Below are 23,993 nucleotides of genomic sequence, written 5' to 3' on the forward strand. Positions count from 1 at the left end.
CCAGATCGCATTCTGGCCATACGGCAGCTTGCGGCTTCCTTCAAGATTGGAGCCTCCTACCCACTCAAATCGTTTCAAAGGATGCTGGGCCTCATGGCCTCTGCATCGCCAGTTTTTCGGTTGGGCCTTCTCAAGATGAGACCCCTTCAGTACTGGCTGAAACCTCTAATTCCGCCTCATGCGTGGCGTCATGGACGCATTCGCGTCAGGGTGAACCGGGTCTGCGTGTCAGCCCTGGCCCCCTGGAAGAACCTGCGATGGTTCGAACAAGGCGTGACAATGGGTTTGGTTTACAGAAGGAAGGTTGTTACAACAGACGCCTCCAACACATGTTGGGGGCTCTGTGCAATGGCAAACTGACCTTCGGCTCCTGGACGAACGCAGAAGGACAGATGCACATCAACTGCCTCGAAATGACGGCAGTATGTCGAGCTCTTCAGTTCTTCCTGCCAGTCCTGAAGGGACACCACGTACTAGTCCGCTCGGATAACATGACGGTGGTGTCATACATAAATCGCCAGGGCGGGCTCACCTCGAAAAGCCTTTTCGAGATGGCAGAGCGCCTCTTAGTATGGGCATATCTCAACCTGCGTTCACTGAAAGCAGCTCATGTGCCCGGCGTGCTGAACCAAGGAGCAGACATGCACTCTCGGAACAACGTGCCCTCAGAGGAATGGATGCTCCACCCACAGACGGTTCAGGAAATCTGGCAGATCTTTGGCAGGGCAGAGGTCGACCTCTTCGCCTCCAAAGACAACTCTCACTGCCAGATTTACTTTTCGAAGAGCGAGGACGCGTTGGCCCACGAATGGCCCAACCTCCTTCTATACGCTTTTCCCCCGATTGCTCTGATTCCTCAGGTAATCAGGCGAATCAGGGAATGCAAGCACAAAGTGCTTCTAGTGGCCCCACTTTGGAAGAACCAGCTTTGGATCCCGAAGTTATCTCAGCTGCTAATAGCGGCACCGTGGCCCATTCCCCTGAGGCGAGACCTCCTCTCTCAGGCGAACAGAACGATCTGGCACCCCCAGCCCGAGCTGTGGGACCTCCATCTATGGGCACTCGATGGGACTGAATAAATCTCCCTGAGAATGTCCTGAATACCTTTGAACAGGCTAGAGCCCCGTCCACGAGACGCCTCTACGCCTCTAAGTGGTCGGTTTTCTCCACCTGGTGTCAAGCCCGCGGTGAGGACCCGACAACATGTGACATATCAGTGATATTGTCATATCTACAGGAGCTGTTGGATAAGGGCCGCGCCCCTTCCACGCTCAGAGTCTACGTGGCAGCTATAGCAGCTTCTCACGCTTCTATAGCTGGATAGTCGATGGGCCGGAACAACCTGGTTGTCCGTTTCCTGAGGGGATCTAGGAGGCTCCATCCGCCCCGACCCCTCACAGTCCCTGCATGGGACCTGCCCACGGTCCTGAGAGCCCTGAAGGGCCCTCCTTTTCAGCCACTACAATCTGCAAGCTTAAAAACACCGTCGCTCAAGACCGCTCTGCTACTAGCGCTAGCATCGGTGAAGCGAGTAGGTGACTTGCAGGCTCTCTCTATGAACCCTGCCTGTCTTGAGTTTGGGCCTAACGACTCTAAAGTCGTCCTAAAACCAAAACACGGCTATGTCCCTAAGGTGCTCTACACTCCGTTTAGAGCCCAGGTTATTATGCTCTCTGCGCTCCCCTCTTCTGAGGAGGACCGAGAGTTCAACCTTCTCTGCCCGGTCAGGGCATTGAGAATGTAAATCGAGCGTTCCCTTAGGCAGACGGAACAACTCTTTATCTGCTTTGGCGGCCGCACCAAGGGGTCTCCGGTCACAAAGCACAGAATATCTCGATGGTTAGTTGACGCTAATCGCACTAGCATACTCCTCCCTGGGCCTCCAGAGCCCCATTGGAGTGAGAGCCCATTCCACTAGAGGCGTCGCCTCTTCTTGGGCATGGTCTAGTGGTGTGTCCATGGCAAACATTTGTGCGGCGGCCGGCTGGGCCTCGCCGTCCACATTTGCCAGGTTCTATAACCCCCTGTATATGGTGAAAATCACTTACGTCCCCCTGAGAAACAATTACCGTCCGAATCGGGCTATAGACTGTATAAAAACAGGTATCTATTTACAAATGTTTAAGACATTTATACTTTATAAAACAGTGCAGTCCAAAATGTAAAAAAAAAAATACGGTTATTCTTTCAATGAAGCCCATATTTTAAATACATTATAAGGGTATTCTTAAGGCATTATAATGAATGCATAATGCATTATAAAAACCTTATAATATGTTATATTGTCTTATAAATAATCATAACAATTATAATACATTATAATGCTTACGCACTTGTGCTTATAACTTTTAAGATTATGAATATTTATAACACCGTGAACACCATATTAAATCTACTGTTACATTGATAATGGGACTATATATCTTGACATTATTTATGATCTGCATAGTATCTTACTACAGTACATCTTGTGAGTGGTTAGGTGTGGAGTGTTGTTTGAGTGTTCCCTGTGAGGCTAATATTCATTTTGATGTGAGCTAGTTAATCATTTCAACTGAAAAAAATGCAATGTTTATATGTTAGGTTACATTTTATTTTGATGTCCCCTTAGTCCATTAACTATAAGCAACTTTGCAACTACATGTCAACTAACTCTCATTAGAGTATTAGTAGGCTTAGGTTAAGGTTAGGGTTGGTAGAATGTTGAAGTACTTGCAAAGTTATTTATAGTCAGTTTGTCTGTTGGGGAACCATCAAAATCAAAGTGTTAGCATATTTATCAGACATACTACTAATAGTCTCATGACTGCTAGTTGACATGTAGTTGCAGAGTTACTTAACAACAGCTGTCTGAAGAGTACCATCAAAATAATCAAACTGATATTAAAATAAAAATATAGCTGCAAGCAGCAATGACGGGGCCAAGCACATCAGCTAAGCATAGCACGGAGCATCAGACCAACTGCAGAAATGAGTAATTGAAGCCATTTTAAGATTATTGTAGTCCAAATGGATGAAAAATAATTTAAAACTACTAGTAATATGATTGAATGACTTTTCACTTTTGACCAACAGGTGGCACCATCATCAAATCGATGTGGTGTGTTCTGTGTGAGGTGACCATGGCACACACAAAATGTGGTGTCAATATGCCAAAGCATTGCAGAGATATGGCCTCAAGTGTCATTTTGGCATTATGCCTCAAATTTGTTGTTTTGGTATGTGAAAACCAGCTAAGCATAGCATGGAGAATCAGACCAACTGCAGAAATGAGTAACTGAAGCCATTTTAAGATTATTGTAGTCCAAATGGCTGAAAAATCATTTAAAACTACTAGTAATATGATTGAATGACTTTTCACTTTTGACCAACAGGTGGCACATCATCAAATCGATGTGGTGTGTTCTGTGTGAGGTGACAATGGCACACACCAAGTTTGGTGTCAATATGCCAAAGCATTGCAGAGATATGGCCTCAAGTGTCATTTTTGTATCATGCCTCAAATTTGTTGTCGTGGTATGTGAAAACAGTTTTGTCTATCAGCACGAAATCCATAACTTTTTGTCAGCATGGTCTGAAGATGATATGATTCGATTTTGGTGAAAATCGGACCAACGGTCTAGGAAGAGTTTGAAAAAGTAGGTTTTTAAAGAAAATTAAAAGAGCAGAGAGGAAGTTTGGCTGAATATGGCAACATTGGTATCACTGTTCTCAGCGTGACCCAAGGAATCTATTAATACCAGTCTCATTACAATAGGCAAAATTCACAGAAAGATATTAGCATTTATTTGACATTTCATTATAACTTTTGACCACAAGGTGGCACTGTCTGAAAACATTTTGAGTACTTTCAGGTCGTGGTCTCCATGTTACATATAAAATTTCGTAATCGTACACCAATGCATTCGTAAAATATAGCATTTAATATCATAAAACTCCATTATAGTCAATGGCAATTTCATGTTTTGTTCAATTATAGCGCCACCAAGAGGCATAATCCCACCAAATTGTTTACAATCTGCACTAATTTGTAGAAGGTCACGTAAGGATAAATGAGTGGGACTTACATACCATTTGTCTTTTGTCTTTAGTATTCCTTTTACTCACTTATACACTTTACTGCACTGCACAGCACACGGACACTTTATCACTGACATACACTTTACTTTGTATAGAATCTATATAGAATCATATTCTATTTTTATTCTTCATATCTATTTTTATTCTCATATCTATTTTTATTTTATTTTATTGCTAGTTTATGTACTTTTTCTATTTGTATTTTTGTAAACTTGGTTTTTCTTAATTTTGTTGGACAATTTGTTGGACAGTCGTACAATACATTTCACTACATGCCGTACTATGTATGTATATGTATGTGACAAATAAAATTTGAATTTGAAATTGATATATACCTAGAATATCGAATAGGTTGTGCGATTATATGTCTAAAAATTCCCCATGTTTTCGGTGCTGATGCGGTGGTGATGTAAGCAGAGGTAAGCGTTGACAATAACGCACCTAAAAGCTGTCAAACACAACAGAAGAACACACTCTCTCATGCATACACTGTAGACTTGCAAATAAGAACGATGTCAAATAAGAGTTCTGTGCGGACCACAAATATCCCCGACTGGGTTAGAGGTGTGCTGAATCCGTACTGGGAAAGCCACGGGAAACAAATAACGCTTTCTATGGAGCCACTAAAGGGACATATGGTTAGCCACATGCTAGCGATAGCCTGTTATATTAGAGCACATGCAGTTTCACTTACCAGCAACAGAGTAGGACGATGGCGAATGATTTGCAGATCCTGAACACCACTGACAAACATCTAATTTTGTAAACTATGTGGCAAGTACTGTCGCTCCGTAGTATAAACATGTGATTGTGAATCTCCAAAGTGAAAGTAAAACGCGCGCACGCATATTCAAAAGCGTTTTCAATGCCCCTCATATTAATAACAGCTCACTGATGCCTGCAGTTAATATACAGTAATTACCCAACAATATAATTGCGAGAGAAAGTATTGGAATATATTTTTTGAGCAGTTTAATACCTTAAGAGCAGTTGATTTATGCTAATGTATGGATTGCTATGTTAATATGTGCTGCCATTCTGTTACATTTATTATATTAATACGTTTCAGCATGTTACAATCATTATATGGCTTGAGTTAAGATAGCCTATCTTTAAATAAATTGAACAGTTTGTTATCATGCAGATTAAACGTGTGAATGGTCTCTCTCTCTCTCTCTCTGTTTATGGGTGTGCAACACTATAACGTGACGTGCGTGCATGCATAGAGGGAAGGGGTGCAATTTTCAAATAATCTAATAATAATCGAATAATTCCCAGCGATTTTCGAATATTACTTTTGCTTGAAATGCCCATCCCTAATATATACCCAACTTTATATAATAAGCTGTAATACAATATAGGTAATATGATTAATATAGATAATGTAGTTAGATTTTGTGACTAAATAAAACGAGTGTAGGACCCTGGGAGAGCGCTGAAGGGGTCTGAGTGGTATGTAAGTGTGGGAACTGCTCTGGCCATACATGACCCAAAATAGCTTCACAGGGGAAAAAACCCACCCATCTCCCTCTCATTCTTTCATTCTGAAAATAGTCAATTGGGTTATGGCGGTGGTTCTGTGAGCTTTAAAATGACAGAATTCCTCGGGGCACAACAAGGGTGGGCAACCCACAAATGCACTTGAAAAAAGATGCATTTCTCATTACCAAATTGGGTCTGCAAAATGAGACAGAGGCCTGCAGGAATTCAGTTACTTTCAACATTAAAAAAAACAGCAGAGCAAATAAAACTTCTGTTCCTGGGTTCCTTCAGCAGGGCCATTTGTAAATCCTGATGTCAGGGCTCAGAGGCAGCTGCGGGGGGTTGGGATGCGGCGCATACCGCCTCAAATAAGATGCTATGAGTGAACATGTTGTTTCGTGTAACTCATGGAAAGCGGTTCAGAGAGAACGAAGGAAGTGAATGATGACAGAAGAGTGTCCCATCATGTCACTTGGAAAAAAATCACATACAAGTCTCCTGTACTGAAGAGGAAGTGCTGGGTAGATCACTTTTAAACCATATGGGCTACAAATAAAATAATTTTTTTCCTCTGATTCCTGAAATGACGAGGAGAAATGAAAAATGGCTATTTTTGCTTATAACTTCTGAAGACTTTGGGCAAAAAAAAAAAAAAAAAAAATCACAAGACTGATCTATTTAGATTCAAAGCAGCACACCGTATGAACGCTACCCAATTTTCCCATGTCGGACATTTTGGACGTCTGCCATTTTGAATTTGGTCAAAAAATTGCATGTTTTATGAACACACTGACAGATCACTACGAAACTCAGCTCCATGCCCTAAAGGTACTCAAAAAGTTTAGGGCAAGTGCCAACTTGTGGTCAAAAATAATAATGAAATATAAAAAAATGCTAACAGCTTTTGATGATTTTTGGCTGGTCATAGATTCTATGGATCATGCCAAGAATATCGATATCAATTTTGCCATAATCAGTCGTCCGGCCCATCCTCCACTTAGTTTTTCTTTTCGAACTCCTCTTAGATCTTTGGTCTGATTTTCAACAAATTTTACTCAGATCATCTGACTATGAGACATCAGAATATCAGACTATGCTGACAAAAAGTTATCAAAAGCTTTTTGATTGTCGAATAACGCAGCAATGAAATTGCCAAGCTGATACTGAGGCTGCAACTCTGCAGCACTTTGGCATATTGAAACTGTCACGTCACCTCACACTGACCACACCATAATAATTTGATAACGCCTTGTTATCACTAGTTTTATTTTGATTTCTCGTGTCTGCTATTAGCTTATAGCCGTTAGCATCGGCAGCGTGGCTGCCGCTAATCTTGCTTAGATTGCTATTACTCTATTCACACACATTACCATTGTTTCACTCTTACTTGCTTAAATGGCGGATTTGTGTCTACCTTTGAGTGCTGGTGAGGACACGTTCGAGCTGTATTCGGCATTCTCCGTGTTTCCCTGCACAGACCCTGTGCACCCAGGACGCGATCTTCCCAGATGTTCTTCACTCCGGCGCCGGGACGCCACGGACACTGGGTGTACCATCAGCGGAAGATGCGAGCCAAGCCCCGGGCGACAACCTCTCCTCCTTCGCCGCCTCCGGTCTTCGATATCTCCACCCGGAACCGCTTCGCTCCCCTCCACGAGACGGAACGCGACGCTGTGAACGTCGGAGACTCCATCGTCCGGCACGTCCATGCTACGTTAGCTGAAGGTAAGGTGCACACTCACTGTTTCCCCGGTGCTCGTGTTCTCTATGTTTCTGCACAGATACCCGCGATCCTGAAGGGCGATGAGAGCATTTGTGCTGTCGTGCTGCACACGGGGGTTAACGACACCAAGCTGCGGCAGACGGAGTCACTGAAGAAGGACTTCAGGAGCCTGATCGAGACGGTACGCAGCACATCGCCTGTGATGATGATCATCGTGTCAGGACCGCTTCCCACGTATCGACGAGGAAGCGAAAGGTTCAGTAGACTGTTTGCTTTAAACGAATGGTTATTGTCATGGTGTAAAGAACAGAAACTGCTCTTTGTTAATAATTTGAATATTTTCTGGGAGCGTCCTAGGCTTTTCCGTGCTGATGGCCTGCACCCCAGCAGAGTCGGAGCAGAACTCCTGTCGGACAACATCTCCAGGACGCTACGCTCCATCTGACTTGTAAGCCAATTCTCAAATAACTACTATGATGACTCTTGTTCTACCCACTTAAATGATAGAAGTACTTGCGTTGTCCAATCTATACAGACTGTGTCTGTTCCCCGAATAGCGAGGTCAAAATATAAATTTAATGCAGGATCTAGAAAAAATCTGATCGTGATTAAACCAGAAAAACGCAAAATAAATGAAAAAAAAAAACAATTTTTAAAACTTGGGCTCCTAAACATTAGATCACTCGCACCCAAAGCAGTTATTGTAAATGAAATGATCACAGATAATAATTTTGATGTACTCTGCCTGACTGAAACCTGGCTTAAACCAAATGAATATTTTGGTCTAAATGAGTCTACTCCACCAAGCTACTGTTATAAACATGAGCCCCGTCAGACTGGTCGTGGCGGCGGTGTTGCAACAATATATAGTGATATTCTCAATGTTACTCAGAAAACAGGATACAGGAGGTTTAACTCATTCAAAATACTTCTGCTTAATGTTACACTGTTAGATATGCAAAAGAAATCTCTCCTATCTCTTGCTCTGGCTACTGTGTATAGACCGCCAGGGCCATATACAGATTTCCTAAAAGAATATGCAGATTTCCTCTCAGATCTGTTGGTTAATGTTGATAAACTGCTAATTGTCGGAGATTTTAACATTCACGTTGATAATACAAATTATGCGTTAGGACTTGCGTTTACTGACCTAATAAACTCTTTTGGAGTCAAGCAAAATGTCACCGGGCCCACTCATCGTTTTAATCATACGCTAGATTTAATTATATCGCATGGAATTGATCTTACCGATATAGATATCGTACCTCAAAGTGATGATGTTACTGATCATTTCCTTGTATCGTGCATGCTGCGTATTACTGATATTAATTATATGGCTCTGCGTTATCGTCCGGGCAGAACTATTGTTCCAGCCACCAAAGACAGATTCACAAATAACCTGCCTGATTTATCTCAACTGCTCTGTGTACCCATAAATACACATGAACTAGACGAACTGACTAGCAACATGGGCACTGTCTTCTCTAATACATTAGAAGCTGTTGCCCCCCTCAAATTGAAAAAGGTTCGAGAAAAACGTACTGTGCCATGGTACATGGTAAACACACGCCACCCGATCTAAATATTCCCTCACAGTTTAACAGTAATCACTTTATGAATTTATTTACTGATCAAATAGATAACATCAGAAATACAATAACAAATGTAGATTCTACTGCGTCTAGTATTTCAGCTTCATTCATCGCACCCAAAGAAAAACTGCAGTGCTTTACAACTATAAGACAGGAAGATCTGAATAAACTTATCAGTGCATCTAAACCAACAACGTGTTTATTAGATCCTGTACCCATTAAACTACTGAAAGAGTTGTTACCCGTAGCAGAAAAAACGCTTCTCAATATTATTAACTCATCGTTATATTTAGGTCACGTCCCAAAACCATTCAAGCTGGCGGTTATTAAGCCTCTTATTAAGAAACCACAACTAGATTCTAATGAACTGGCAAATTACAGACCCATTTCAAATCTTCCGTTTATGTCTAAAATTTTAGAAAAAGTTGTGTCTGCTCAATTGTGCTCCTACTTGCAAAAAAAATTATCTCTATGAAGAATTTCAATCAGGTTTCAGGCTTCACCATAGCACAGAAACTGCACTTGTTAAAATTACAAATGACTTGCTTCTTGCTTCAGACCAAGGCTGCATCTCATTGCTAGTATTACTTGATCTTAGTGCTGCGTTCGACACTATAGACCATAATATACTCATAGATCGATTACAAAACTATACTGGTACTCAAGGGCAGGCTTTAAGATGGTTTAGATCCTACCTGTCCGATCGCTACCACTTTGTTCATTTAAATGGGGAGTCATCTCAATTATCACCAGTAAAGTATGGAGTACCACAAGGATCTGTCCTAGGTCCTCTGCTATTTTCAATATACATGTTGCCTCTTGGTAATATTATTAGAAAATACGGGATTAGTTTTCATTGTTATGCTGATGATACTCAACTATATATCTCAACAAGACCAGATGAAACTTCTAAACTATCTAAGCTAATAGATTGTGTAAAAAATATAAAAGATTAGTGTGGTGAGTGGGGCGGGGCCGAGAGCCGTGGGAACGGAGCGAGGCCGGTGGAGTTAATGATAATGAGCGACACCTGCGACACTCACCGGTCTCGAGTCCCACGGAGGAGCTCCGGAAGGATAAAAGGAGGAGTGACGACAGTGGAAGACGAGAGAGGACCAGGCCTGGATTTTAGTTTGTATTTTGTGTGCGGCAGTCGTCCGTGAGGGGCTGCCGCTGTACTTTTACGTTTGTTTATTTTGATTATTAAATCGTTGAATGTTTGCCGGTTCCCGCCTCCTTCTTCCCGACCTACGAACGTTGTTACAATTAGATTACCAATAATTTCCTCCTATTAAATTCAGATAAGACAGAGATATTACTTATTGGACCAAAAAACAGTACACAGAATCTCTTGGATTACAATTTGCAACTAGACGGATGCACTGTTACGTCCTCTAAAGTCAAAAAAATGGGTGTTATATTAGACAGCAACTTGTCCTTTTGAAAATCATATTTCCCATGTTACAAAAACAGCATTCTTCCATCTTAGAAACATTGCCAAGCTTCAAAACATGCTAACTGTTTCTGATGCAGAAAAGCTAGTTCATGCATTCATGACCTCTAGACTGGACTATTGTAATGCACTGCTAGCTGGTTGTCCTGCATCTTCAGTAAACAAGCTCAGTCAAAAGTACAAAGAAGGCACTCAGATATACAACATTAAAGTTAGGCTATAAAATATAACTTGATGAGATTTTGCTCTTTGAAAACTGTTAGCTCTGGAACAAATAATAGATTATTGAGACCAAAGACTGGCCATTAGATTTACCCAAAACGAATGATATCTCATGATAAACCACTAAAGAGCCATCAGAGTCAGCGGTAAATTCCAGAAGATCCAGAAGGAGCTCACATCTCCAAAAACCTCAAAATAAATGTTCAAATAGACATCATCTTTATTAACAAACCACATATTTCAGATTCAAGGACCAGAAAGAACTGCTGTGTATATGTTATTAAAAATCAATGATCGGTGATCAAAGAGTGAATAGTCCCAGTATTTAGCATGAGGATCAATGTTGTGAAAATGTCTGGATGCTCAGATGTGTCCGCTTTAAGAACATAAAACATACATATTTAAAGAAGGAGCCAAATGAAACACTGACCATCAAGACATGGAAAACAGGCCTGTCACTCTTCATGCCAGAAAAATGTATTTCATGTAGATGCGAGGTCACAGGGGACTTGAGAATCCTGGTTTTACATCAGAAAACGCAGCCTAATTTGGAAAGTTTACAGAAAAAAAAAAAACATAGCAAGAATTCCGAGCAGAATTCATGTACGGCTCTCAGCGCTCTTGGGGACAAACCAAAGATGGCATGCCATGGATGCCGATGCCCTGCAGTAACGCTGCAAGACCTCAGCAAATATGCCTCAAACAATCCTTAGTTAATGTGTAAGGGAGAGAGTTGACTGAGTGAAAGCTCCTTAAAATAGCACACACCAGAATAAACCAGCGCTCACGACCTTAATACTGCCTTACTCGCCTTGAGAACAGGCTTTTCACTGCACGCACACTTAATTAGACATGTATTAAGACCTTCAAAATTGACAATATATACATGGAAAATCATCATATCACAGTTTTTTTTTTTTTTTTTTTTTTCAGGCAACCATCATGATATTTTCAATGTTAGATTTAAGGTTATTTTGCATATTATTGAGCAGTACAACAAAACTGATTTCCCTATTGGAAAAAAAATACAGCCCTACATGGTAACAAAACATAAACAAAAAAAGAAAAAGAAAATACAGACCATTGTGTTCAATACACTCATGTCATGATTCATGATCTTACAATACCATACTCTCACAATACTCTAAACAAAAAAAGTTTAAATGGTAAGGGTTTTTTATATTGTTACTTGTAAGACATATGATAAACATTCACCAAATGTATAGTTCATTAACCAGAATAGAAAAATTAATTATTCTGTTTAACTAAATAGCCAGAATTATGTTACACAAATATGCTTGCACTATGTCCCTGTCCCCTACATACATTTAACTAGTTATAAATGTTATATTTTATTAAATAATGTATTTTATTAATAATTAATATACATGGAAGCTCAAATGTGCGAGCTTCTTTCTGGATTTACAATATTGAACGAGCTCTTTGTGTTTGTGTGTTAATCATGGTTTATATATGTGTCCCTGCAGCACAAAAGCAGTCTTAAGGGTATATTTGTAGAAATAGCCAAAAATACATTGTATGGGTCAAAATTATCCATTTCTCTTTTATGCCAAAAATCATTAGGATATTAAGTAAAGATCATGTTACATGAAGATATTTTGTAAATTTCCTACCGTAAATATATCAAAACTTCATTTTTGATTAGTAATATGCATTGCTAAGAACTTCATTTGAACAACTTTAAAGGTGATTGTCATAATATTTAGATTTTTTTGCTCCCTCAGATTCCAGATTTTCAAATAGTTGTATCTCAAATATTGTCCGATCATAACAATTTTGAAAACTTTACCCTTATGTCTGGTTTTGGTCACATATGTGAACAACAAACTTAAATTTTTGTATGAACTATCCATGATACATATTTTTGCATTTTGTATTGTAAAATATTGTGATGCAATATATTGTTCCATCCCCAGTATTCATACACGCATGGAGCACATTTATTATTATTTATCATAAACGCGTCTCATGTGATAATCTGCTGTATAAGCGACTTCTTACTGCATGGACTGGTAAAGCAGACGAGTATCAAAGCTGTTCATATTCTGTCATTCACCACATTCGTACGGTCACCTGATGGTGTTTAGAAATACAGGGGTCTGTTTAAACGACAGGAGCATGTTCTTCAGTTCAGATGCATACTGACCTCTGCTGCGTTACTGACCGATGAAGATGATTTCCTCTGACGAGAGTCTTCTTCAGCGCTCATCATCTCAGCAGCCTGACGAGCTCTTCTGCCTGATCTGGCAACCTAACCAGCATCATATCATCAGTGAACACCTGGCAACATACGCTGATCATACTCCCATCCCAAACTAATCAGACATGAAGCTCGTTTTAGAACAACCTCCAGATGTCAGGAGCACTGCCACATTTATCAGAAGCAGAATGAGCTTTACTGCAGGTATGTTTACGAGGAAGTAGTTTTAGTGACAGAAGCTTCTGCGACAGGATGACAAGAAGAGCAAGTAAATAAGGAATAACAATATAGAAATAGACAGTTGTATGTACAGGTATATTATGTATATAATCGAGATGTAGATTAAGTATGTGTGTTAGATAAATAAGTGTGTGTTCCACATTTACATCACTGTAATGCAAAACAAGTGTGATTTATTATTTTAAACGCAAAGTATTGACACATAATGGTAGTATTTGCTGTACTGCCTTTATTTCTGAGGTAAGCATATGCATATATTAATAATTAGCGTTGGCTTTGAATGTTTATTAGCGTGGTCCATGACTGTTGCTATGGCAACACGAGTGCGGGATAAACACAGATCACGTGTTCCCTCCGCATATAAACAGCACTAGATCGTGTTATTTCTGTTTATTATAGTCGGGTGATCTGCAGGACATGTCTGACTGATTTACGGTGATGCACGAATCTCGAAAATAATCTCAGTTTAATAGGTATTCAACTCACATTTTTAGTAAATCCACCGTCTGCCAGCCGAAGACTGTCGTCCATTTCTAACGGAACCGCGTCCCGGAAGTGACGTCACGCAGCAGCTGACCCTCGTCATATCCAGGGCGAATTCATTTTGTTGGGAAAATATTATATTCATAAATGTAAATTTTGTTCAACATCTTTAACTACCTAATTATAACACTAAAAAACATTAACACAAAAAAAGTGTCAAATTTGTAAAACTGTATAATGATATGCTGAATGTTACGTAATTTTTGATTTACTGCCTCTGTACTTTTTTTTATATATTTATTTTTTCTTTATTTATTTTTTTTCTTTATTGTCTTCCTATATTATTTCTGTATTCATGATGTAATCCAATGTTATATTTAATTGTTGAAGTTAATTGTTTATACTTGCAATTAAAAAAATAAATAAATAAATCCAAGGCGAATTGCATCAGTCGCATCCAAATGAGCGATTTGTATTTGATTTGTAATGTTACCCAGAGTTTGTGTCCACTGGTCTATAATAGAGAATTATATTGATCAGTGGTTATACACTGTTTTAGGCCTGTGCCATGATAATATACTATTTTTTAAAGCACATTGGATTATCATAAATATCATATTATATGAATATGGCAAGAATTTCGTGTCATAATATATTTAAGAGCCACAGTATCACCACATGTTTTCAGAGAATAACAATAATCAAGAGTTTTACCTGATCTAATATATGTACGTTGATGATTTTAGGTGACATCCATACACAGACACAATGGAGAGTATTAATGATGGTTTTAAAGATGCATGCAGTCTTCCAGCAATTCTGTATATATAAACCGTGTATGGACACAGTTAGAGAGATATATGAACCTAGAATGATAAGAAATAATGCTCGAAATCATCTTTATTGTGCCTCTTTTCTTTATGTTTAGCCTACTTCAGTGTTCAGTGGTTAAATTTGGTCAGACTTTGTCTGTTTGTCCCCTATATACCACACTTACCCAGATCATAATACATGTGTACAAGTAGGCTACTTTTAGCACCAAAAAAGTAAAAAGTCCAAAATACCAAAATAAAAGTCTGTTTGTTTGTTTTTAATCTTTTTCATATGAACTTTGTTTGAAGCTTGAGGAATTTTCTTTCTTTCTTTCTTTAAACACTTCAAGTAGTCCTGAAGTTTATTTTATTTACTCAAGGTCATATACGCATCCTATAGCAATATAAGTATAAATGGAAAGCAAAAGCACAGCTCAGATGTAATGTGATGTAACGTGTGTGTTTTCTGTGCTCGTCCGTGGGACAGGAACGGTTATTGAGGCCTCTGACATCCACTCGTATTTTTGTTTTTTAAGGGATAGTTGGTTGTGTGCCAGTAATCTGGGGGTCTTATATTGTTTAGGACATTGCCTGTGCATGTTGATGTAAGCCACTTGGATCTTGCCATATATAGAAATGTTGATATGCACGTTCCCTCTGTAATGTGACATCGGTTACTTCATGCAAACTGAAGTATGTCATGGACAGTGAATTCTGAATGAAGACCAGATCTTACAAGGAGAAAAAGTTTCTTTGCTCAGTTGCATTTGAAACGGTAAACTGATGGTTACAATGCTCAAAATAAAGATCTGCTTAATATCGAAACTATGCTCTTTACATTAATATAATTACGAATGACTTGAAATTGAAACGCCACTGAGTGTACAAATATGATTATAATGAAGACACTGACTGTCCTTCACATCTCAGCGTATGAGCATATAACTTCAGGGGGGAGCGGGGGGATATGAGCCTGCGGGAGGTTGAGCCAATGTTTTTCTAGACAACCTTAAACAAAATTGTTGATATGACCACACACATATTTGAAGATTTAACCATTTTACTCCCCCTGTGATGAAGAAAGGCCTATGAAATCCTTGGTGACTATTTAGGTTTTTTGCCGTTCAAAGTGATTTATTCATGTTCAAGGACTCATGCTTCTTGTGTCTGAACAATTACAGACAGATCTGAAGAAATATCATGCATGTTTGTGCTTTAGGAGGTTATAATATGATGCTTGCTCTAAACTTCTGGATGATACATGTTTGTTAAGATGCTAGGAGTGGGGTCATTTGAGCCAAAGGTCCCGGGGTAAGTTCAGAATAATGGCTCATCCCTTCTTATGATTATAAAGTATTATTTTATAATCTGCTGATTTCTCTTATCAGAAACAACTAAGTGCAGAAGTGCGTACGATGTAAGCAAGATATTAATTTCACAACTTCAGTGATTAATGGGAGTTTTTGAGAGTGCTTTAATTCTGTCAATGATAATGTTCATTGATAACACTTAGTGCAAATGGCCTACCTTCTGGCAGAGACTATTTACACTAACTCCGCCCACCAACGTGTGATAGGCTTAAAACAGATTTTTAATCGTGAGTTCCAGTGGCGCAGATGGTAAAGTGCATGCTTTTTGACGCGATTGACAAGGTTTCGATCTCGCCTTTTGCCTTTTTTTCTCCCTTTTCAAATATCAAATCACATCGTAGAAGCATTTATTGTCAATAAAAATTCAAGAAATAACCAAAAAGTTGAAAAAAAAGTATCGGGTAGGGTTAGGGTAGGTGTCGGGAGGGCTTTATGGCATCCATTTAATAATTTGAACTAAAATTATTAAAAATTTACACTCAATATGTTATTATTGCATACTGTTTTATAATGTAATACAATACTGAAGTGCAGATAATTGCCACTATTTTGCGAGTAGTATAAAGTATAAAGTAGTATAAATAGCAGAAAATCTTGCTATTTTAACATAGTGTAAATGTAATCTATAGCTATTTGCACTTAGTGTAGATAAAATCCATTACTATTTGAATTTGAGAAAAAATGATCATCAGTCCCTGCCCAGGGCACCGGTGCCTCATAATCCGTCCCTGGCTGGATCCTAACCCAGTGTCTTGAGCCATTTTTTATTGAATTTCTCTTCGTTTGACATAGCATGAGGTGAAAATGTTCAGTTTTACTTCAGCATAATCAGTGGCACAGTATAACTCTATGTGGCTCAACTTATCCTCTCTCTAGGCTCAACTTACCCCTCACTGGGGGCGAGTTGGGCCAAGAAAGCACAGTTTTATTTATTTATTTATTTTATTTGAATTTTTTAGAAAGCCATATTTTGAAAGCAGTTTATTTTAGACCCAAAGTGATTATTCCCAAACATGCACCACATCCTGAAATATATGTAGCCTACATATTTACAGATGATGACAACAGAAGCAATCGATTGTAGCATTAAAACAGCTAAAACAGATCCAAAACTAAAAGCTGAAACTTTATAAATACTATATATATATATATATACACACATTTAAAAAATAAAGAAATTAAATAAAAATGACAAATGCATACAACAAAATTTCAAAACCTAACATTTAAATGAAAACAAAAAATAAAGCTAAAAACAATTCAAAATATTAAAGAACAAAAGGTATAAGAGTATAATAATGATTCTAACATAACACTAAGACAAACACCAAAAAAACCCAAAACAACTACATATATGTGCATGAACCACACACACACACACACACACATATATATATATATATATATATATATATACACATTTATAAATTGAATATAGGCCTATATATATTATTTCATTTCCATTTTGTTTGTTGCAGTACTAAAATAACTCAAATTAAATAAAACTAAAATTGACTAAAAAACCTCAATAAAAAAATAAAAATTGGACCCATTACTGTCATGTGCTGTCTGTCTTCAACTGGCTCAACTCACCCCGCTTTCCCTGCATAAAATGAAGATTTCAATGAACAGTGCGTCTAACACAGAATGATCTCCGCGGCTGCTATAAAGCGTGTGATGATGTCCTCTTCCAGCAGGAGGCGCACACACTTCACAAACCCAGCGGTCAGAGCGAGCGTCTGTGTGCTACTCAGAAGGACCTTTGGCGTTTGGATAATTAGGATTGCACAGTCATTTCTAAAATATTCTACTCGTTTCCATCGCTTTGGGTTACGTAATGTGCAATTACATTTTCTATGCGTTAGTTATTATATAAAGCGATCGCATGAATGGGAAAGTGGCGGAGAGCTCCGCCCACCGCATACGTCACTCCGGCTCGGCCTATAAACGCGCAGCGCGAGCGAAATAAGCCTGGCAGCCCAGCGCGAGCAGAGAGACAGTGAGTCTGACAGCAAGGTCCTCCACAGAAAAGTCCTTCACAGCGCTCGGTTTAGGGAGAAATGCGGCTGGGGAACGCTATGCTGAAATCTGGCTTCTTGTAAGTGCCAATGATGGATGTTTAAGGATGTTATGGGATTACTGTGCAGTGCTGATATGGAATAAGGTTGCAGCATGGAATCTCATGGAGAAAACAGGCTCAGCACTTGAACTCCAGCCCATAGAGAGGACAACCTGGAATTCAGTCTCATTATCCTTTTAAACCTATTCAACTGAACTGGAACTGAGTTTATTAGAGTGACAAGTGCACAGAATAAACCATGCATTTGGGCAGAGGACTGCTGTTTTTCCTTCTCTTAAACAGTGTGACCATGAGTTTCTCTCTATCAACCTGCACCACGGTGGACATCGACCACATCAAGAAGAAGAGGGTGGAGGCCATCCGGGGTCAGATCCTCAGCAAGCTGAGGCTGACCAGCCCGCCACAGACCCTGGGCCCTAGTCAGGTGCCCTATCAAGTGCTGGCCCTCTATAACAGCACTAGGGAACTGCTGGAGGAGTTAGGGAGAGACAGACATCAGAGCTGCGGCCAGGACAACACCGAGACCGAATACTACGCTAAAGAGATACACAAATTCAACATGATCCAGGGCTCCCCTGAAAACAGTAAGTCCACGACGAGGCGGTCTCACACCGGAGACAGGGCTTTCCTTCTGTGTTTATAGTAACACTTTAAAATAACCATAGAAATAGATCAGGAGGTCAAATGCAAAAACAAAACAAAAGAATTGATTTAGTTCTGTAATGGCCAATGCTGATATCTAGAGAGAAGGGTGCAATATAAACAATGCAGTTCAAAGAATTTCTGAGCATTGGTTTATTTAATTAAATTCACCAAGAAATATTTGAATACTGAAAATTGGCAAGCCGTTCCGTTTGTTAAGAGTTCTATAATGTAATTGTGTTATAAATTGCTACAGGCAGGTGATACTAGTGCAGCTGTGACTCACGTTACGCCGTTCACATGATGAGATTTACCAAACAGGTTTTAATCAGTTTGTTCATAAATGGAAAAACTTGACATCTGAAAAGCATTCGCATTCTTTGTCTGGTCTGTTCGTTCATCGGAGGGTCAGTGCAAAACGATCCCCACCAATTTCCCATGTGTGTCTGGGTCCTGTCCAAGTCCAGACGGGCCCCAGATTATTTGAGGACACAGTCAGTTGTGTGAATGTCTTCCTAGTTTAGCACACTTGATTGCACAGAGAAGCTGTTCAAAGGTAACACAAGAGATTGTGGAGAGCTGATGCCATAAAAGAACCATTCTGGGTCCCCCCCCCCCCCCAAAAAAAAAAAACTTCCCATAAAGAACAATTTTTCTTAGTGTGAAGAGCATTTTAATAATCTGAACAACCTTTTCCCACTATTAAGAACCTTTTATGGAATGGAAAGATTCCTTGGATGTTATGGAGCCATCAATGCCAACGAAGAACCTTTATTTTTAAGAGTGTACTGGAGGAAGCCGAAGATCTCGCAGGAACTTATGAGTTCCATTTTGGAACGTTCCTCAGAAAAAGAGTTTCTCCAGAGGTTTCTGATCTGAACTGTCTCAAATATCTTTTTTATTTCTAGAATGTAACACTTTTAAAAGCCCCACTTGACATGCATAGTCTTCTTTGTGAACGGTGATTTGCTGCTTGTTGTTGGTGGCAGGTGGTATTAGGAGGAGGGGCTTTCTTATTCTAGAGAGCATCTGATTGGACAAAATATGTGCTTGTGAGTCAACTTTTAGGATTGGAATGGAGTTAATGCCCATTTTGATTTCACTTGTCTTTTTTTGAACACCCTTCTTTATATTTTCAGAAATGCGATGGCAGCAAGTGATTGCAACTCATAAATGTATATATTAAGAGCTTCAGATTAAATGATTATCTCCCCACACCACTATGGCAAACGCTCAGCGTGCTATTTTTAGATAAAGTCCTGCTGGAGCCTTCATCCCGCAGCACAAACAAAAGAATTTTAGCACTCAAGCGGGAAGACTCAAGCGCATCCACACCGGACTGGCGACAGGATCTCTTTTCTTTCCATTGAGCAGTGTTCAGTTTCAGCAAGCACAGTATGGGAGAACGTGGCAGGGATGGAGTAATGTATATTCACGTTCCATTCACATCAGCTAAACTAATGGCTTTTTCATGCGCTGTGTTTTGGAAGCTCGCGCCGTGTGGAATCATTTACGCGTCATGCTTTTCCAAGCGTCCCAGGCAGTATTCATGGCTCTGAGTGCATCAACAGGTTACGCTTTCTTATCGGCGCATCCAAAAATGACTGCGTGACATCACTGGAAAGCATTTTTGCCATTCCAGACCTGTTTATCCATTAACCAGGAGCAGAGCGAGATAAAGCCACGCACCTGCGTTCCAGCACTCAAAACCCCTTGAACTGCCAGTCAACTTTCCAGAAAATGTTCTCTGTTGACGGAGGAACACCCAGTTAGCAGATGGTGACAGTCTCCCGGTTAACAGTATCTGGCTTTTGGAAATCACAGCCGCGGGCGCCAGAGAAGATCAGAGCTGCAGAAAGCGGCCCTTCTGATATGTTTAATAGTAAGAAGGTGATGTAATTTCCAAGCAAAACAGAGATGGCATTTGCAGGCCAAAACACTCAAACACGCACGTTTTTCCTTCTCCTCTTCTCTCGTTTCTCGTCACGTGAGCGCTGGAGTCAGCAGCAGGCTTTTGCACATTATCTCATCTCACAGTCTGCGGCCTTTCAGCCGTCGTGTCATTTATTTGAGGGATTCCACATTCACTCAAAGATACTTCGAATAACCGAGTCAAACAGTCAGATGGGTCACAGCCTATTATACAGCGCTTGATAAATGCACTCAGAATATTTACCGCATGACCTCATTTCACTTCGGACTTGCCATTTGGAAGCAGAAAAAAGACAGCGCAGGACCTGAAAGAAAACACACGATGTTCTTCAAAGATAGTGTGTCTTGATCAGCCTTTACAAGTTGCTTTGATTTGCGTTCAATCTGCTGTGATGGCTGTAGGCTTTTTTCTCTGTGGTATAAAGATGTTTAATTTGGCTTCTAGACTTTTGATAAAAGTTTTTTATTGAAAGTTGTGTTCTAAAATGTTTCTGTGATGATAAAGACATCAATATTGGTTACAGCAGTTCTTTTTGTATAAAATTACAAATCATAAATATCACTACACTCTTACAAATAAAGGTGCTTCACGATGCCATAGAAGAAACTTTTTGTCTAAATGGTTCCATAAAGAACCTTTAACATCTGAAGAACCTTTCTGTTTCACAAAAGCTTCTCTGTGGTGAAAGAAGGTTCTTCAGATTATAAAAATGTAAGAAAGAGATGGTTCTTTAAAGAACCTTTGACTGAATGGTTTTTCTTGTGGAACCAAAGATGGTTATTCTATGGTGTTGCTTGAAGAACCTTTTAAGCACCTTTATTTTTGAGAGCGTACCCCTTAAAAATAGCTATAAAGTGCATTTCAGCACTTAAAGATGATGAAAGTAATTTAAGACAAACGTTTAAAACTATTAAAGTGTATAATTGTCTGTAATAGAAGTAACCATACAGGTATAAGTTATGCAAGAGGCTGAGATTGTTTCATTATATAAGACTTACTAAGTGGCAGCGTTCAGCTAGGAGCATATTTGTGCAGCTCCTCCTCTCCTCTGACCTCAGCGCTGGCCTGATTACACCCACCGCTCTCTCTGGAGCTCTGGATCATGTCACCTGGCAGGAGAGGAAGGACATCCCAGACACAGGATGCTTATATCTGAGCCGGGAGACGCCTCCTAGTCTCTCTGTAGGGTCCGTGTTTAGAGTCCAACCAACGACAGGACCTCAGAAATCAGACTTAACCGTTTCTGAGAGCATGTTAGAAAGGGAAATTGAATAAGATGGACTGGCGAAAGCACATCGGTGAAACAATGCACTCATTTTTGCAAACATGTTGCAGTTTAGTTATTATCATTAACGAAAACTATTAAAACATTATCAATTGAAATAAAGCTAAAAAAATGAGAAGAAAAACATAGCTGATAAAGCAACATTTCTAATTTCTGTTTAGTTAAATTTGAAGCACTAAAATGACTAGTGGAATGAGTTAAATAAGTGATAAATAAGTAAATAAAAAAACAAATAAAAATGACAGTACATAACATAATTATTAAAATAACAAATTAAAATGAAATCTGAAAGTATATAAAAAAAATGAATTTAAAAAGTATATAAATAATACTGTAACACTTTCAAATAAGATGAAATTAGTTACGGTTAACTAAGGCATTAAGTAAAATTAACTAAAATTAGCATTTTTATTTGTTACAGTATTTAATGTTAGTTAATAAAAATACTGTTTGTAGTTAGTTCATGTTATCTCAGGTCCATTAAATAATATATAATAACCGATACAGCTTTTAACTTTAATAGTTTATTAGTAAAAGTAAATATTTCAGAAGTGATTTTCATTCTTATTTCATACTGAACTTAACTACTGCAGTTAACTAGTATTAAAAAACAGAACCTTACTGTAAACTGCTACCACAATACTAAAATAACACTAGTTTGCAACAACTAACTAGTATTGCTGATAAAGCAGTCTGTTTTCTTTCCAGTTTGTAAATCCTGGAGGTGTTTGGGCAAACGTGCGATCGCTGTGACGTCACTCTCTGGCCGTTTGACCCACATCTGATGACTGCAAACTAATCTTTGTATTTGACTTCATTTATAGCAACAATCCCTGCACTTCCATTCATGGAACAAATGAGCACTGGAGCCCTGGCGAAAATCAGCCATAATGTGAAATCCACCTAAAACACCGCAGTAGGAAAAATGAGATCATCTAGAAGGAAACCGAAGAGTTGATTAGAATTTCAAATCTCAAAGTGGGGCTTTCCACCTTAAAGAAGGAGAGCAGCGTGAGAAGCTTACGGAGAGACGATTGGATCAACCTATATATATATATCCAGTTAACCACAAATATACAAAATCACACCATCTTTCCATATGGCGCACAACATGCACCAAAATCAAAAAAGAAAGCAGTGCAAAAGAGCATTGTGTGCACCAAATGGAAAGATGGTGTGACTTTGTACACTTTTGCATTTTGTGCACCAAAATCAAGAAAGAGGCTTGCATAAGCGTGCGGTTTGCATGAGGTACAGTATGCACAGCGCGTCTTGCCAGATCTGGACTGCAGCAGCCAAGCTGGCATAATCTGTTCATATTACATAAATATTCCACATCTGACTCGCCAGCCAGCCAGTCAGGAATTTAGTGGGTCGCTAATGGATTGTGGTCTGTCATCAGCGTTAGACCTTAGACAAAGCAGAAGAAATGCTTTACAGTTATTATTGTGTTTATTCTTAAAAGAGTTGAATAAAATACTAAATGAAAAGTTTTAGTCAACTGGGACAGAATCTGGAAGGTAAGCTGGATAAGCACTGTGTTAATCACTATATGTATCATATTTGTATGAATGCACATTAATGCACACAACCTGTATGTGAAATTACAATAAGTTCTTGCTTAAATTTATTAAAAGTTTGGGTGAAATTTGACTACATGACATAAACCAAAATGTCTACAGTAAATGACATTTTAAAGTAGAGAGTGTAATAGTGTTTTCTTGTAATACGTACTCCAGTAATGAGCTTTAATCTCCAAATTTGTTTACAGTGTTGAAGCTCCCATGTACTTCAGAGCATGAAATATGATATGACAGTTATTCATGTAAACTGAGGGCTTTGTTGTACCTGTTCTGCAGTAACACTGAGTTCAGTCTTTCACACATTTGGCTTTCATTTCAGCATTTCTGAACTTCTGACTCTCGTGGCACAAAGCATAAACAGACCGGTTTACCTGAATGTGTGATCAGATCAGATCAGAAGAAACTGATGCTGTTCTCTGACCTCTCCCATTGCAGATGACCTTCCCTACTGCCCCAAGGGAATAACGTCCAAAGTTTTCCGCTTCAACGTCTCCAGCATGGAGAAGAACGCGACCAACCTGTTCCGGGCAGAATTCCGTGCGCTGCGGGTGCCGAACTCCAGCGCCAAGAGAAACGAGCAGCGCATCGAGCTCTACCAGGTGCCAGCCAGCTGCTCTCATTTAGTCACATTCAACCTGTACAGCCTGACATATCAAATCATAGTCAGAACAATCTAATTATTCCAAAAGGAACCAGTTATTGAAACCTTAGACAAAATATTACACATTTACATATGTGGTTGGTTTTTGTTGATAATCATATTTCATCCATGGCTCATTTAGTGGTGAGAAT

General features: G+C 39.3%; 2 protein-coding genes across 6 annotated transcripts in view; one reads left to right on the forward strand and one right to left on the reverse strand.

Moving 5' to 3' along the window:
- Positions 1–13,570, reverse strand: part of LOC306850113 (intraflagellar transport protein 43 homolog A-like) — a 34,715-nt gene extending 21,145 nt beyond the window's left edge. For 3 of the 5 annotated variants that reach the window (XM_079385563.1, XM_079385559.1, XM_079385561.1), the window contains exons 1-2: positions 13,500–13,564; positions 12,720–12,824 (exon numbers count right to left, since the gene is read on the reverse strand). In XM_079385563.1, coding sequence (XP_079241689.1) covers positions 12,720–12,824; positions 13,500–13,544 — 150 coding nt within the window. In that variant the 5' untranslated portion in view covers positions 13,545–13,564. Of the gene's footprint in view, positions 1–12,719; positions 13,016–13,499 lie in introns of all 5 variants that reach the window. The other 2 variants (XM_079385562.1, XM_079385560.1) reach the window with 2 other exon arrangements.
- A 3,836-nt stretch (positions 13,571–17,406) lies between these two features.
- Positions 17,407–23,993, forward strand: part of LOC306850218 (transforming growth factor beta-3 proprotein-like) — a 36,365-nt gene continuing 29,778 nt past the window's right edge. The window contains exons 1-2 of the mRNA XM_079385727.1: positions 17,407–18,342; positions 23,637–23,800. Coding sequence (XP_079241853.1) covers positions 17,997–18,342; positions 23,637–23,800 — 510 coding nt within the window. The 5' untranslated portion in view covers positions 17,407–17,996. The remainder of the gene's footprint in view (positions 18,343–23,636; positions 23,801–23,993) is intronic.

The sequence above is a fragment of the Barbus barbus genome (genome assembly GCF_936440315.1).
Source record: "Barbus barbus genome assembly, chromosome: 30".
Lineage (NCBI taxonomy): Eukaryota > Metazoa > Chordata > Actinopteri > Cypriniformes > Cyprinidae > Barbus > Barbus barbus.